Source organism: Monopterus albus, unplaced genomic scaffold (assembly GCF_001952655.1).
Source record: "Monopterus albus unplaced genomic scaffold, M_albus_1.0 scaffold152.1, whole genome shotgun sequence".
Lineage (NCBI taxonomy): Eukaryota > Metazoa > Chordata > Actinopteri > Synbranchiformes > Synbranchidae > Monopterus > Monopterus albus.
In genome coordinates, this window is record NW_018128032.1 from 799,005 (window position 1) to 816,618 (window position 17,614).

The window sequence follows — 17,614 nt, forward strand, 5'->3', positions numbered from 1 at the left end:
ACACAATTCCTACAGTTGACCCAGCTTTTGTTACTCACTTACAAGAACAAATTCAATCTTTTCACCCTCTGAGGCATTATTTGCAAAAAGGCTAAATAAAGGAAGTCAGACCTTTTTCAGAGTAATGACCGCCCCAAAAACACCTCCAGGCTGTGTAGAAGAACAAGACAATCAGCTGCAAATGATTGAATGGCAGCACAGTGTCCAGACTCCCCACATGAAGAGTGAAAGCAAAGCAATCTACAAGTGCAACACATCTGTGGAACATCTGCAACAGTGCTGTCTATCCCAGAAATATTTGATTTCAGTTGTAGAAAGAATTCCACAAATGTGTTTGGTTGCTGAATTACACTAATAACTGGACAAATAGAGGTGATCTAAACCTTTTCTCACGGTAGTGTACATGCACCCTGAGGTAAAATTGAAATCGGACTGATACAGAAGGTAATTGATAAATAGTTTACATAGGTACCTAAATGTAATGAAGAAACTGTTGAAATGGTAAAAGTAGTGGATAAACAGGTGATGGATAAATCGTTTGGATACATAACTAACTGGTAGGAGTACAATTACAAACTTGACCAGACCCATCTAAACACTGACAGCTCAAAAATGTTCCTCTTATATAATCATTTGTATTAGGTGTAAAATCAATAAAAAATGAACCTATTTGGACCATGATGGGTGGTGTCAGTGGTGGTAGATGGGGCTGTGCGGGTACAACTCCAAATCAGAAAAAGTAGGGACAGTATGTAAAATTAAAACAAAATAGTGATGTCTAAATCATCTGTGTCCTGTATTATATTTAAACATACAGCAGCACATTGATGAGGTATATCATCAAATCATTTTATTTCTTGTTCAAGATAAACACTCATTTCAATTCTGATGCTGCAACACGTTCCAAAAATAGTTGGGACAGTAAAGTGTTTACCACGGTGTGATGTTGTTCCTTTTCACAACACTTAAAAGATGTTTAGGGACTGAGGACACCAGGTGATTCAGTCTGTCAGGTGTCATTTTGTCCCATTCTTCCTGTAAACAAGTCTTAAGGTGCAACAGTCCTGGGTCTTTGTTGATGCAGTTTGCATTTCAAAATGCTCCACACATTCTCTATTGGGGACAGGTTGGGACTGCAGGCAGGACAGTCCAGTACTCACACCCTTTTCCTCCACAGCCAGGCCTTGGTAATGTGCCACTATGAGGTTTTGCATTGTCTTGTTGAAATATTCACGGGCATCTCTGGAAAAGACGTCGTCTTGAAAGCAGCAGATGTTGCTCCAAAACCTCTGTGTATTGTTCAGCATTAATGGAGCCATCACAGAAGTGGAAGTTAGCTTTGCCAAGGGCACTGACACAACCCCAGACCATGACAGACCCTGGCTTTTGGACTTGTTGCTGGTCTGCTGACATAGAGCTCCCTTTTGACACAGTACAGTTTACAGCAGCATTTATGGATGTAACTACGTATTGTAGTGCCTGACACAGGTGAGCCAAAGTCATCCTCAGCCCATGTGGTTAGATCGCTTATAGAAGATTGATGGTTCTTGATGCGGTGTCATCTGAGGGATCAGAGAGCACGGTCATCCAGTTTAGGTTTGTATCCTTGCCCTTTATGCACTGAAATCTTTGCTCCTAAAGGACTTGGCCTTTCCAGGACGCGACTGTTGAACCAAATCATGATGCAGTCACCTGTTTCAAAATGGAATCATCATTTCATTGTTTTACCTCATTACTGGCCCTGAAATGCAGCTATCCCAACTTTTTTTGTAATGTGTTGTAGCATCAGAATTGCTGCTGTATTGTTTTACAATAATACAGGACAAGGATAATTTAAAAAAATCACTACTTTTAATGTTGATTTAACATACCATCCCAACTTTTTCTGATTTGGTGTTGTATGTCAGACAAACGGTTGAGGACCTCTGCCATACAGGGCGTCACTATAGAATACGTACAACAAACAGTACGCAAATGAGACTGCATGAATAAAATAGTAAATGGTTTTATTCTTTTTTTTTTTTAACCATGCCATCGAACACTGACGCATACAGAGTTGTGCCTGAATCCACACTGAGAAAACACTTTCACACACTATGTTACAAAGCTGTAATGAAGAGGGATTTAACTGCACACATGGCAAGAAGAACAACCCTGATTGGATACCAGGTCGAGCTTTGATCTGGCCCTGAGGTAGACAGACATTGACATAATCTAAACAATGCTAATCACATCCTTCTAGGACACATCAAATAAAAGGACATCTGCATTATCACAACATAGAAAGATCAAAGAAAAAAAAAACCCTTTTCAACAAAAGTGCTCTATTTCTTTTGGTCCACCAAGGAAAACCATTTATAGTGCATGTTCATATAGAATAGATGCAGTGAATGTGTCTTCATGGCACTGAGTGTTGCTGACTACTTAAGAAGGCATTGGTAATGCCCACGGACACCGAGATTTGCTATACATACTGTTTTCACCCAGAGATCTCAGCCTATTGTCACTTTGAAGGGAACAATTTGAGACAAGCGTGTACTTTTACATCAAAATTGCTTGGAACTTGCATCAGGGTTTCAGCCACTATCACAGTATGTTGCTTCCAGTTGCAATGTTCAGACAAAATGGATACACATGGCAGTCTATCTTCAATTATGTAACAATAAACAAACACCCAGAAACAACTACCAACAGCACAGACCCATGTACTCAAGCACATCGATGCTCTACTTATAAAAGAGGCACAAGGGAGGGATCTTAATCAAATCAGAGACTTAGAAAACACACATTAAGATGTTTGTCAAATCATACCAAATGTAAACAGATAGCAAATTACTGTCATACAAAAATACAACGTTTAAATCTATAAGGCCTGTTAGGCTCACATCAGGGAATACCATGACAGTTTGTACATTACAGCTACACTACAACTGACAATAACCTGCTCATAGTGATTCGGTGTCAGAATTTTCTGTTCATGTTTTCTTAAAAAAAAACTTTTTCATCTTTTCTTTAATTTTCTCCAAGAAAATTCTGATTCTGTGACCTAAAACATCTAAATATAGCGATGATAAAAAAATACACATAAAAGCCATGTTGAGGCTTTTTTTTTAACACACTGACCATTTAAATTATAATGCATGTGTTAGAAATTTTAAACTGAATGAATAATTTGCAGTAGGTTTAAAAACAGATGGTGAAAAGTGAGGAGAGGTAGAGCTCGCTCTACTAGAAAGCATCCCAAGAGACACTGACTGTGTGATGAAAGCCAGCACATATTTGGTAACAAATAAACAACATATAAATAGCAAAAACCTATTACATTGCAAGAGGAAGTCAGATTGTGAGCCAGCTACCTCAAAACAAGAACAGCCACTGCAAGAAAGACAAGGTGATTAAAGAGCTCAAGCTTCTGAGGTCAAAACGTGGCAACCATTCAAGTAAAACATGCAGAAAATAAATCCAAAACCAAAATCCAACAGCAGAAAGAGCAAATCAAACAAACCGAGTAGTCACTGAAAATAGGCAGAGAAAATGTTGCAGATTTGAGCCAATCAAGCCTTCGTGGAATTGTTTTCAACATCTACTGCACAATCATAGGATATGACCTACTGTAGGTGAAGCAGCCAACCAAGAAGCTCCTGCTGCACACACAGGTCAGCAGCCACTGTGGCGTCGATGTTAACCACAGTGGATCCACTACAGATACAGTGATTATCCACACTGTACTCGTGTGTGTGTGTGTGTGTGTGTGTGTGTGAGAGTGAGAATGTGTGTCTGTGCATGTTTGTGTGCACCAAGGGCTGAAACAGTAACTGGTGACAATTTTGATAATCCAGTCATCATTGAAGTCCTTTTCCAGCGCTGCTAAATGCGCTGCTCCTCAAAATATGATCATTTTCTGCTTTTCTCTGTTTTGATCTCTGTAAATGGGTCATTCAAAGATGTCACTAGAATGTGAGGATTTTCTGTCAATTTTCAGAATGATTTACCACTTACCGTAGTAAAAATGTTTTACAATTTAAAAATGTATTTCTGATTTATAATCAAACCAGTTGCAGCCCTAGCGTGTACACAAATCTGTGTTCATGCTTGCATGTTTCTGTTGTCAGGTAAAAACCTTTTATCTTCCTGAACTTCCCACAATGCATTTTCCAGCTTATGTAAAAAGTTTTTGTTTCTATCCCCATAGAGGAACATGAAATCCGTAACTCAGTGATTCACTAACACCGGAATTAGGAGGTTTTCACCCAACTGTGTGTTTGTCAGACTGTGCACGGGGTCTAAGTCCTGCTCAGACGTAGCAGATGTACAGGTAAGTTTTTTCTATCCTCCAGTCTGCCGGCACCTCCTCGGGTTTGTGGCCCTTCATGTGCTTCTGCATGGCGGCCAGACTTGGACAGAAGTCCTGGCAGATGGTGCACTGGTATGGAGACGCTCCGTTGTGAGTGCGCAGGTGCTTGATCATAGCTGAGTAGTCTCTGGATCGTTGGTGACACAGTTTACACTCGAATGGCTTCTCACCTGAAAAATTCAACAATGGGCATTAACCTTGTAAATCCGCAGCCAGAGGCGCGTGTGTGTGTGTGTGTGTGTGTGTGTGTGTGTGTTTGTGCTCTACAGTTAGACCTATGTGTATCAGTTTGCCTTTAGCCTGGCATTAGATATTGGTCAGTCAGCGTTGTCCACCACAAATATGGATTCTGTCTGAGATCAGTGAGATAGCAGACTGTAAAATGTAAGCTTAAAGGAGACGATTATGAGTTGGCACACTGAAATGAGTTTAGGTCATTGTTGAGTAGTGTTTCTCTGTAAAATAAGTTGAAGGCAATCTGTAAGTTGCCGTTTGTTGAGCCATTCAAACTTAGTGATTAGTATTTAGCCTAATTTTCAAAACAATATTTAATGCCTTTTTATTAACATGCTTTTATTCTCTAGAAATAATGCAGTATATCTTTGTACAACAGTCATTTGTGCTGTTAAAGTATCATAAAATAATTATTTTTCCTAATAATGACAGTTCTATGAAAAGGCCAAAAGCATGAATGCATTAATATGTTGGTTTATATTTTCTGACCTTCCCACCATGTCCGTGTTCCTCTCATGTCTCTTTGTTCCTACTGAGCACATGAATATTTAAAAATATTTTATGTACTTTTAAAAAAAGAGAACAATACCCTAAAACAGCTTGGCACTGTTTTGTTAAAGTTACTCCTACAGGAGTGAATCTTGCCTTTGAGGGGAACTACTTTCATTTGTGTGTTCATACACATTTAGTGAGTATTAACAGCGGCAGAACAGTGTGTATGGGATTAAGCCAGAACAAAACGGCTGTGTTCATTGTAGTATGCCACCCAGTGCCACCTTGTGACTGATGTTTCTAGAGGAAGAAATTATATTAAATGTAGGCTACACAGACGATGCAAATTCATTGTTGGTTTTGGTCTTTTCATAGGATTTATTGACAGTAAATCTAGACAATATTGCCAGCATTCTCCTTTTCCAGTGTAAAGATATTAAATAACAGTTAAAGATCCACCCTCATAGCAGCGCCGGCACCCTCCTTTATGTTTGCATGTGTCCTCTCTGAGCTCTCACCTGTATGTACACGGTAGTGTGTCTCTAGCTGGTGTTTGAGGCTGAACCTTTTCCCGCAGCCGTTGCACTCGTAAGGCTTCTCTCCTGTGTGGATGCGTTTATGACCCCTCAGCGTGCCGTCGTCTCTGAAACAGCTCCCGCAGAATTCACACTCGAACGGGTGATCGCCTGAAAACACAGTCGTGTCAAAACAGCAGCCACAACAAGCAACACATTGTGAGAAGTGTTAAAGGCCAGTCTCATCCTTGGCACGACATGGTATGGTGCATACAGTATGTAGATGCATAGGTCAAATAGTCGCGTGGCCCTTTCTGCACATGCACATCAGCAAGGAAATAATGTGCTTTCAGACGTCGCTAACGTGACGACACAAGGACACTCCTCTTGGTCTGCTAACAGCTAATAAAATCCTCCAGGCAGGTGCTGCTCTGTTCTCTATACTGTAGTTAATCCATTCCTCTCCCAGGCTGACGGTTTGACTCATCTCCAATGACCTATGTGCCTCATTATCTCAGTGTCCACAGCAACAGCCAAGTCAGAGGATACATTGCTCTCCTCATTACAGGCTGATTCTCCCCGTATCCCCCACCCCGCTGTGGAGCAGATGACATTTACAAAATGTTACTTCCAAGCGGAATGGCATACAAACAAGATACGCTGCCATGGCCAAAACTCCCTTCACTTCTGTCTCTTCACATCAATTATGTATTTCTCCTGTCTAGACATCAAGCCGTTCTGACAGCTGGGAGTGTTATTTAAGGTAAAGGAAGAAAGGGGCACATCTTTTCAGTAAATATCTCTGCGTCTCCTGCGGCAATAAGACTCACCCTCACCAGAACACTCAGACAAGTCATTTCCATTCGCTTTTCCTTCAATATTTATTTGGGTTTCCTCTATCATTTTGGGTGAGCCACACTAGAACTGACAGCCGTGAACTGCAGAAGCCCAAAGGCTGTCTCAGAACCCAAAATATAAACAGGATGAAATTACCCAAAATATGCACCGGCCATAACGGTACAGTGCTGCCATCAGAGGTGAGTCATCTTACAGAGAAGGGGAAAGCAGGAGAGGATGCATGCAAGCTGACTAAAACCTCAAAGCCAATTACCTGAGGAAATTAACCCGTATACCAAAATAAATCCAGCTGTCTTCGTCTCTTCCACATACACATGCTTTTGACACAAGATGTTTGTTCTATGATAGGAGACAACACTATAGACAACAATGACTGTGCGAGTGATCCGCCTCTTACCCGTGTGCGTACGCAAGTGTCTTTTGAGGGTGGTGTGGCTGGGGAAGGGGCGCTCACAGTGGCTGCAGATGTAGCTGTGCATGCCGGCATGGACCTCCATGTGCTGCTGCAGGGCCTTCTGGGTCTGGAAGCGCTTTGCACACAGCAGACAGAACACCGCCATGTCAGTCCCTGGAGGATGCACAAGACACAGACGCACAGTTATTTCAGTACCATACACAGACAGGGCCTTATAAGTGGGGAAACTGGGTCACTTCAACTTTGTGTGAGTCCTCTGAGGGAGAAGCTTCTTTCAAAGAGCAAGCGCCTCTACCTAAACTAACTCCCCTAAAAGCCCTGAGGCTCTTTCAACTGTGAATCTTTATACATTCTATTTTAAACCATTAAAGGCATTGTTTTCTTTAAGAATTTCCCACACAATACACAGCATGCCAATCACACAATCAATAGCTCCTTCCTGGTGTGTTAGATGTGTAATTATTCTCTTCATTCCCCATCAGGAGTCAGCTCCAGCCTGTGAAGTCCTCTGTCTCTGTGCTCAAAGAGTGGCTGATAGTAGCTCCACCCTAAATGATGCCTACACTATGTGTTCTGTGCAGAATGTTAAGTAGTGATATCAAGCCATTAAAGACAGGACTGCAGGAAAAAACACAATCCAGTTTAATCCTGTGTGTGTGACCTGGCATCTCTTTGGGGCTACTTTCCTGTTGCACAGAGTGTGGAGAGGAATACAGATAGGCAGTCGTTGGCAGGGTAGTTTAAGTCAAAATGGCTATGTGAAGAAGCTCCACTGGCTGTCATACAGCCAACACCTGATCTACGGGCTGCGAACGCCAGCACTCAGATCTAGTCTGGCATTCACACCGACGCAAATTCATACGTGTGGTGAGACTGAGGCACTGGTTAATCAGCTGCATCGGACATAACGCACATGTCCTGGAGAGTGAGGCTTTAATGTGAGATTATGAGGTCCTTTATTTCTCTGTCTGCTCAGGGTGCAGATCATTTACAATGCTAGCAGGTCCCATTGCTCCTGACTCAGATTCAATCAGACATCTCCAGCGGAGGATCATTAGTAAACAGAGGACTGTGCCAGCACTTCATTGGAATTCAAGTGGGGTTGCTGTGTCGCATTTAAAATGCAGTCTGATGAGGTCCACTAAATCAAATCATTTGTTACTGTTATTGAAGTGCCTTGAGGCAACTGGCAATTAAATTGGAATTAACGCAGGGAAAGGGATACAGCACACTCATACTAAGAGGGAAGAGTGTCAGACACTTGCTTTAGGTTCAATCAAGTTAACAGACAAGCCTGTTCAAAGTAGAAAGAAAAAGAAACAAATCAAGCAAATTCACATTTTCTGGGAGAAATCAGAAACATTCACCATGTGCTGTTTACTAATCCACGTATCACAGCTTGCTCAAACAAAGCAGCCTTTTTTTGCACTTAACATTTCACAAATAGGTACAGCTTGGCATAGAAGCACAAAACCTCTTCTTTTGAAACGACATTGCCTCTTTTTGAACTTAGTTTTGAAATGCTCCCCCTAAAAACAGTGCTAAAAGAACAGATCATCTGTAATCATTAACAGAAAGAAGGCAGGATAAAAGACATTCTCTGATGCTAACAATCCTGCAGGGAGGCGATCTGGTGGAATGAACTGCACCTGTTCAGAGGCTTTAGACTGTGAACTTGTGCACAAAGGGCACACAATAAGGTTCAGGCCCTCATTGACCAAGCCCATTAGTCATAGGCTCCTCACCCAACTCCTACAATCCCTGTCTTTATGCTGTCACCTAATGACCAAGGCCCTTTCTCACCCACGGATCACAATATTTTAGTTGGAGACAAAAGACCCTCCGTTCTCAACGCCTCTGCACCCTCCCCACTCCCCTTACCATACAGGAAATCCTTTCACTGGCTAACCAGCTTCACTTTCTGCTTGAGTCATACTTAACTAATGCCGGGTCACTATGCACTGTGCAGTAGTGGAGTCTGGATAATGATCCATCTAAAAATGGCTAAAGACATTTAAGAAGCTCAGATTGCAGTCTCTGCATGACCTGTGATGTGGAGCCTTGATCCACCTTAACCAGTTTCTCTGGTAATATCTGCTGCAGCCAGCAGGGGGAGTGCTTTCTGTTCCAATGTGTCCTGGATAGTTTAGCTGCAGGCAAAGCAGAGAGAAGCCGTCAACCTGCTGAATAACATGTTATCCACCTTGTAAATACTTCAGAGCTACTGTAATTATCCTCCCTCTGTTCTTTCAACTAGCATATATTGTAAATGCTTGTTTTACAACATATGTTCTTCTGTCTGCTCTGAAAGTTTAACATGCTGGCTTCCTTGTGGAGGTAAGCCGTTACTCCATGACACACTCACTGATACTCTGTCCTGATTCTTCTGTCACCAACAATACTCGAACTTGAGTCAAGAAATATGACAAATATTCTGTCACCAGAATCTCACTCTTGATCTCAGGTTGATGCGATGACAACGGCTCAGCAGTCGTTTTCGATATCATTCTGTGCAACTGACGCCGAAAATAAAAATCAAATATTTTGAAGTGTAAACAAAAACCTTCGGAGGCAGGGGAGTGTTTGTGTGTGTTGGCGGTGGCATGTTGCCTGACTGCGTTAACTTTTTCAAACTAGGATTTGCAGTCGTAGAGTTTTCCAGTAAGCTTTGGTAATAAGTGCAGAGGAGCTTCTATGAGAGAATAAGCCCTGTAGTTGGCTGACACTGCCCCCTGATTTCTCACCCTTAACCACACAGTGGGCCTGGGATTTGGGTTTTAATGCACAGGATGACCCCTTGACCTTTGCCCTCAGTGGGGCAAATACCTTGTAACCAGTGGTATTCCTCAAAGGCTGGAGAGTTGACTGAGCATTGTGTTTAGTGTGAAGGAGCCTTACCAATGGGAATGACGGTTTACTTTCAAGCAATTCTGCTATGATGCAGAGAACACAAATATTTACTGTGCATCATGTTAGGGAGCCGTTTGTCTAATGCACAGTCAGGTTTGTAATTCAGGTCTGAAGTTGTTATGGTATTGCCGCATATCTCTGCTAATATGATGTGTATGCTCAAGTCATTTAACATGGTCTGCCTTCACACATCTGCTACTTATTCAGTCCAACTAGAGGTGGGAGCCAGCCAGGCTCTCACGCTGCCTAAGAAACAAAATCATGTGTCTAGGCAACCAGATAGGATCATGGTCCTTGTTGGGGTGAAGTGTTCAAGCTAATCCCTCCATTCACAAATAAGCGCAGCCTGTTTCTTTTCAAGCGGCAAACAAAAGTTTTCCCACCCTGAGAATCTGGGAGTAAACCCACTGCAAACTGAACAAGAGATTGTACTGAGTGATGACCGCAAATCTTTGTAATTTCATCTGTTAATCTTAACTTCAACATCTGCTGCCCACCAATTACACTGATTCTGGATTTGTGTTTAACTTCACTTTATTGTATATTGGTTAAACTGAATAGAACCAAAACGTCTCCGTTTAACCAATTTTGCAAATCATTAACCTTTTATTAAATAAATACCAGTGGAATTTGATCTGCTGAAAGTTTTCCTCCAGTAACTTGTGAATGAGCCAAGTTAAAGCTAAACCAATCTTAAAGGGCAACTAAATTAACAGAGATTTCACAATTTACTATATTACGTCACAGCTGATCATGTCTACCAGCTAGAGTATGCAGTGTGGAGACACTATAAACTATGTCAACATAGTGTGCTCAGTGTCTGCTGGCACTCTGAGCTCACACAGCTAAACATACACAGTCATGCAGGCCACATTATGTACTAGACCTCTCATGACCCTGTGCATTTGTACTACTTTGTGTTCATGTAGACAGCTCCCTGTGGATGTGAAGCACATATAAAAATGCTACAGTACCTTAAACAACCCCGGGCGCTCATCAGTAGACTGCTAATCTACTCGAGTGAGGAACAACCGACTCAATAATTAATGCAACAAGAGATACGTTGCTCGTATTTAACCACCGTTCCATGGACCGGTTCATTGAGGTCATATGCTCCTTCATTTGCCTCAATTCGTAGGATGTTTATGGTATTTTCTCTGTCTACTGTATTTCACTTTATGTGAAATGACAGGTCAGCCTGGGGCTTTGTGTCTCACGACAGTCAGTGCAAACAAATACTGGAGGCACAATGGCCAAACAGAGCACAGATCAATGCAGTTTAAGGCTTGTATGAATTACAGCTGGCTATTAACAGGAGTATGATGGGGGGACGCGCAATTAGGCGAGCTTAAAGATCTGCATGAAGAGGGCTGCATTGTAAAGCCTGGGCTGTATGTGAATGAACCACAGGGCCGTCTAATTAGGGCTTGGACAGAAGGTAATATTATTCACTTGATGAAGAAGGCTGTAATGTGTGAAAACAGTGCAGCTGCTGTGAGTACACAAAGGCAGCACTCGTATGGCCTTTGCCTTGAAGGCAAGGTTGCAAAATGGTCAGAAACATACACAGTCTATCTCTGTGAATGCTGTGTAGATAAGCTACTGTCTTGGTCTTTCCAAAATCGAAAGCTTGGTGCCCTGGTGTCTTGATTTGCTCTGAAACAGGCCACTTTGTTGTGAGAGTGATTCGGAGATGGAGCCATTCTTTTATTTTGGGCACTGACAAGTAGGGCAGAGGAGACTATGACAGCGCTGTGGTGAGGAGTAAACAGCAGCACATGATGTTGTTTTCCTCCCAGTCCTGGCATCCAACACTAGCAGCAGTCCTCTTGCCCCCAGGAAGTCCTCACATGCCCCCTATCCCCTTCCCTTCCCCCAACCCCGCTTTGATCTCTAACTTCAGCAACCTACGGCCGTTCACCTCTGACATATCAAAATGCCTAAACAGACTTTCACTGTGAAATAGTCGGCCAGTGTTGCCAAATTGCTTTAGGGCAAGGTCTCCCAAAAGTAGTATTATTTCCCCACCAAAGGAGGTGGACAGCACTGTTGCAGCTGCTGAGGTCTGACAAGTGTTAATCTGCTCAGAGGAATCTCATTTGGCTCACTGGTTATGCCACATGGCAAATTAAAGCTTTGGCTACACCGTCGGCACCAAACACTAAAAGATCCCGTGTGTTTTTAGGAGAAAAAAAAATCCAGGTAACATTGAATAAATGTGATTAAATTACCTTTAGCTCATGTCATAGCTGTAAAAGTCAGTGAAAAGGGTCACGTTTCCCAGCAGGCTGAGCTGAGATCAGGACAAAATGACAGAGTAATGCCCTCCTGTACCCTGCTCTGGATACAGTGCCAAGCTGAAACAGAGCTCTGGATGTTTACAACTTGGGGAGATGAAGGTAGAAACTTCTGGGCATCGTTAACACCCCTCCACGTCCACAGCCATTAACTATTCATACTGTGTGTGCCACCTGGAGTTACAGTTACGTGCCAGCGCTCCAGAGAGGGTTATCACCTTTCTCTGACAGTAGCAGAAAAGGTGTGGATTCAGACACTGTCAGGCATATGCAGCGTCTGACAACAATACGGCTGTTGTTCACAGTTAGAGAAGTTAGACTCAGCCACATGTTGTCAAGTCTTTCTCACTTAAAGCTAATGGGACAGCATAAGAGTAAAGAGCCACAAGCTACATGTATACTTACAGTTGAAAGGCTTTATAGGTCGTCAATAATGACCTTATCAGTGGCTATAAACTAGTTGTTAAGCTGTTATGATATAGAATTTGTCAGGTTGTGGATTCATTTTTAACTGACCCATCATGTTAGTTGCTGTTTTAAATGATAATAAAATGGAAAAACAGGGTCATATGTAGGTTTTTTTGTCCACTCTAAAGTAGTGCTGCAACTAATGTATTTATTATCTACTCATCTTCAGATGATTTTATTTTTTGATTCATCATTTGGCCTATAAAATGACAAATTGTGAAAAATGCATCATTTTGAAGATAACTTCATATTTGTCTGGTTTGTCTAACAGTCCAAAAACCCACAGGTCTTCATTTTGCTATCATAGAAGGCTGAGTAGCAAATATTGATCTTGGAGAAGTTGGAAGCATTTTGCTTAAATAATTTATCCAAATAGCTGTGATTAGCCAGACTTTCTGACACCTGATTAATCGAATGATGGTTTGAGCTTTACTTTAAAAGAATCAGCCACTGTTAAATGATATTGTAAGTCAAAGGTTTAATTTACTTGTGAAGTTTTCTGTCAGCAGGTGTCGGGTTCTAACATCTCATGGGCTCCTTCTTTGATTAATCAAAGACCTAAAAATAAAATCACGTTGTGTTGGCAGAGAATATACACCAACCGAACATGCTAAAATGTAGACAGGCAACCCGGCAGCTGACAAACATCCTGACACTTTACAGTATATATTAATCCCAACAGATAATTACTGTTACGTTGGCGAATGTTGTTTTAAGTACAGTGGGGTTTAGCATTAGCTTTACATATTGTATTTTGCTGCACTGTACTGTGTTCTGTATCTTAGGTTAAGGTCTGTGTGTCTTGTATTTCACTTGGCTGCACAACCAGTTTCTGCTCAAAGTGGAAGTTGATATGGAAAGTGTTAGTTATTACTGGCCAACCATCAATAAAATGATGATGTATTAACCCTTAGTATGTCTGATAAAGTGCTGCCAAATGTAATAACAACACCCTGAATCCGATAGTAGTCATTTGTAACACAGATACCAATTTGCTGAGACAAAATACTGCTAACATTTGTTTTCTTTAACTTTCTCTTGACTTCAGGACCTGTGACTGCATCTGTAATTAATTGAATTTTAATTTAATAATACATTTAATTGCCTTTGTTTTTATATAGCTTGTCTTGTTTCATCTCCTTTCCCTTCCTTCTTTTTGCAACGTGCTTTTCTGACCTCTGCTTTGAAAAGTCAAACAAAACTCAGTTTGTTTGCTTGCTTGCTGCTAATACTACAGAATGGTGAGGGTTTTAAGAATTGATTTTAAAAAATGTTAACAACTTTGGCTCCTCAGGGAGGTTGTTCCAAACTCTAAGAGCCCAGATTGCAAATCACAAATCACCGTCCAGGTTTGTGCAGAAAACAAATTGACTCATCCTAGTGCCAACTGTTAACGCCAGACATTGAGTGGATGGGAAAAAGTTGTAATACAAATATTTTCTTGATTTAAGTTGAGTGAAAAGGACAAAAGGTGTTCATCTGTGTGTGTGCAATTGCAGTCAGGCAGGAGGTGAGGACAGTGAACCTGTGATTCTGCCACTGTGAAGCTGTGGCAAAGTGGCAAAGTGGCAAAGTGGCATTGGTTGGGTCTGGGTGCCAGGCGATATTAGTGGGTGATATGTGAGAGGCCCTCCCACCTCCCTGTTGATGAATTATGGAGCATCATGACAGGAACAGTTTAGCCCAGCCAGCATGACAAGCAAGTTTAGACCCACGATCACACGTTCTGTAGTCACGGCCTACTCCACATCTCAGCGCATGCTGTCCAGGTTAAACATTTGTGTGTCTCAGAGGGAGTCGTACTGTAGCGCATGCACGTGTTTGTAAAGTACCTGTGTGTGTTTGCCTGTGGCCTTCAAGAGCATCCTCTGAGGCAAATGTTGCTCCACACTGATCACACACCAGCGCCTCTGCGGGAACTGTGGATGAAACGGAAATGTATAAATATGTATCTTGATGAGACGAACACAAACGTGTAGTAAGTCGGTTGGCATTTAAGGACAACAATGTTTCAAAAGTCACCAAAGAACCTCGCCTGTGACACACTTGTGCTTTTTAAGGTGTTAACTCAAGGAAGCAAATACGCAGAGTATGATGGAGCCGAGGAAAGCGCCATAAAAACACAACTCACAACAAACGAAAGCACCAGACGGGGCGCAATGGCCCTCCTTCTTGACAAAACAGAGCTGAGCAGAAAAGTTTTATTTACCATGTTATCAGTGTCTGAGCAGTGAGCAGACTGTCTGCCTGAGAGGCCACAGAATGACTGGGTGTTCTCTCTACAGCAGACGCTTCCTGCCCACGGCGCATCCCTTTATCAAAAAAACCCCTTCAGAGTCAACACCCCAAATCCCATCACACACACTGTAACTAAAGTTCCCAGCTCACCTTTGGAATGCCCTTGTCTATTCTGATGAAGACATGAGAGAGACAAGTATGCATTCCGCTTGCAGAAACATTCACTGCTTGTTCTGCACTCACCTCACACCTACACAGACAGACGCATAGGACAGATATACACATACACGCACGCACTCTCGTTCACACACGTGCGCACACAGCTGTTTGGATGTGGGCTGGCTCTCACAGAGATGTAAATCGGCTGCAGATCCATACTGGCCCAGGGCTCATTCACTGATCTATTTTCTGCTCAGCTGGCTTTAAATGAAGTTAAAATGACTCATTAAAACACCCACAAGCTTTGGGAACTCAGAGCGCCACAGCCTAAATGTGGTCCTCTTTCAACTCTTACGATGCCTCTGTACACAGACACTGTGCCACAGATCTCAGTGGTGCGCACAAATAACATAAAAGCCCTGATCTGTTCATTTCTAAAAACATCAGTTTTTGAAAACAAACCGTTACTGTTTGGAACGGTGTGTTTTGTTACATGGCACGAACATAAAACTTGGTTGAGAGTAGTCTTACACTGGAGCAGTGTTGTAGATCCTGATGTTGTGTGACGCTGTCCAGTGTGGTGTGTTGTGTTGTGTTAGATTCTGTGATAAGGGAAGAAGAGAACAGAGTGCATTGTCTTGTGCAGTCAAAGGCACGGAGTGTGCTCTCATCCATAAACCATCAAACTGTCTCCAGACGCGGCTGCAATCGTCCTCCATCAAAACACTTTGTCTGGCATACCAAAATAAGAGCCAGCATCGAGCTGAATACCAAATCAGCCCATTAGAGCGGTGGAGCACTCGCTCCTTAGCAACCAGCAGGATCTAAGGCTGCTATACCGAAATACACAGTGACAAAGAAATATGATCCACATCTTCTGTTTTATTTTATTTTTTTGTTGTGGTATTATGGGTTGACATGTTAGGGTGGGTAGAATTTATGCCAAAAATCTAATTAAGTTTAAGGTGCTGCTCTTGTGGATGTCACTGTGAATTGAGAATCAAAGCGAGTTGTCAAGGTCTAAGAGTAATAGAAGACAACAGGTATGTTTAGGGTTGTGCCGAGGTTAGAGACGGTGAGGAGAAGGGATGACTTGGGTGAAGTTGAAAGGAGCAGATTCTCTCTCATCTGTCAGCAGGATGTCATTCCCGCACAAAGGACCTCACCTTGTCTGTGCACACACATTCCAACTGATGTCTCTGTTGTAGTAGTTTCATTTTTAGCTGCTGCTTTTGGATAAAGTAGCTGGGAGAGCAGTCAGGTCTGATTAAGTCTGCATTTGGGTACAGTGTGTTCCTGGACACACATCTGCGAGCGAGCCATCACACACGCTTCAGAACACTGGCAGAACACCCAGGCCTGCCGGCAGCTGATGATGTCATCACTCAGAAGGGGCAGAGCTGGCGAGCTGCCAGAGTCTCCGAAAAACACAGAAACGATTCAAAGGGAGAGAGAGGGAGAGGAAAGGGAGGGGACGGGGGGGGCTGTAGGTACATAAACCTAAGCACGGAAAAGGAAGCAATATCTAAGTATATTTGGGGGGGGGGTTGTGTCTAGTGTGAACAGGTGCGTTTTAAAGGCCACACTATCAGGAGGCTTCAGAAGTAGTGAATATTTGGAAATGAGGGCGTGAGAGTTACTAAGTACCTGTGTGAGAGAGCATGTGCATCCTGAGCCGCATGCTGTCCTGGAAGTGTTTGCCACAGTATTCACAGCCGTGGCCCTTCTCCTTGTTGTGCAGCCTCCTGTGGAAAGACGGACACTAACGTGAGCGTCTTCACAGAGACCAGAACAGAACAAAAGTATCCCGTTTCTGCGCCTTTCCTGTAAGGTCTCCCAAACCCAGAAGCATCATTGTCCTCGTAACAAGAGGAGCATGTTTTAATTCCGGGAAGAATCCCTCACTGAATGCAGCATCATTAGTGTAAAAGGCCCATGGAGTTGTGAATCACAATGCCTGAATGCTAAAAGAACACAGACAATAGGATATCTGGCTAATTTCAGAGTACAGACGTACGCATGCCTCCACCCACCACCAATGCAAGACACCGGGCACGCAAACAAACACACGTGCGCGCAAACACTCACGCCCAACATAACACACACACACACTTCTCCTGTAACTGCAATTAGAAGGAGAAAAGAAGATGATTCGCTGAAGCTCCGCCGGCAGCAAAACCCATCATATCATATCACACATCCAAGCATGCGAGGCATCTGCACCGTTATCCTTGTATCACCACGCTAACAGCACAGCAAATGGCCTAAAAACTGTCCATGGTTACACACTCTCTGTAGTGAAAGCACCCATAAAATCAACATGATCACAAAGAGGAAAGAGAATTATTTCGGAGCACTGACAGGTTGTTGGCATTTGAAGATGTGATTGACTTGTAATGATGACAGTTGAGCATCTATATGTGAGACTTTGAAAAGCTTCTGTTTTGGTTAACCTGGTATCCCAGCAGTCTGAGGTGGGAACCACGTAACCATCATGCATATACTTCCTTTCCTTCAGTCTCCTCTACTGTACCAAAGACACAAAAAGCCCCCACAACAGATGTAAAAAGGTAAAAATACAGTGGTGGAAGGAGTACTCAAATTCTAGTTAGTTAAAGTAACAATATTACTGTGTAAAAATACTCAGAAGTCCTGCATCAAAATGTTACTTAAG

General features: G+C 42.5%; 1 protein-coding gene across 1 annotated transcript in view; it reads right to left on the minus strand.

Moving 5' to 3' along the window:
* Window positions 1-1,916: 1,916 nt before the first annotated feature.
* zbtb16b (zinc finger and BTB domain containing 16b) overlaps window positions 1,917-17,614 on the minus strand; it is an 18,837-nt gene continuing 3,139 nt past the window's right edge. The window contains exons 2-6 of the mRNA XM_020614867.1: window positions 16,588-16,685; window positions 14,376-14,462; window positions 6,851-7,021; window positions 5,599-5,766; window positions 1,917-4,524 (exon numbers count right to left, since the gene is read on the minus strand). Of these exons, the coding sequence (XP_020470523.1) occupies window positions 4,295-4,524; window positions 5,599-5,766; window positions 6,851-7,021; window positions 14,376-14,462; window positions 16,588-16,685 (754 nt within the window). The 3' untranslated portion in view covers window positions 1,917-4,294. The remainder of the gene's footprint in view (window positions 4,525-5,598; window positions 5,767-6,850; window positions 7,022-14,375; window positions 14,463-16,587; window positions 16,686-17,614) is intronic.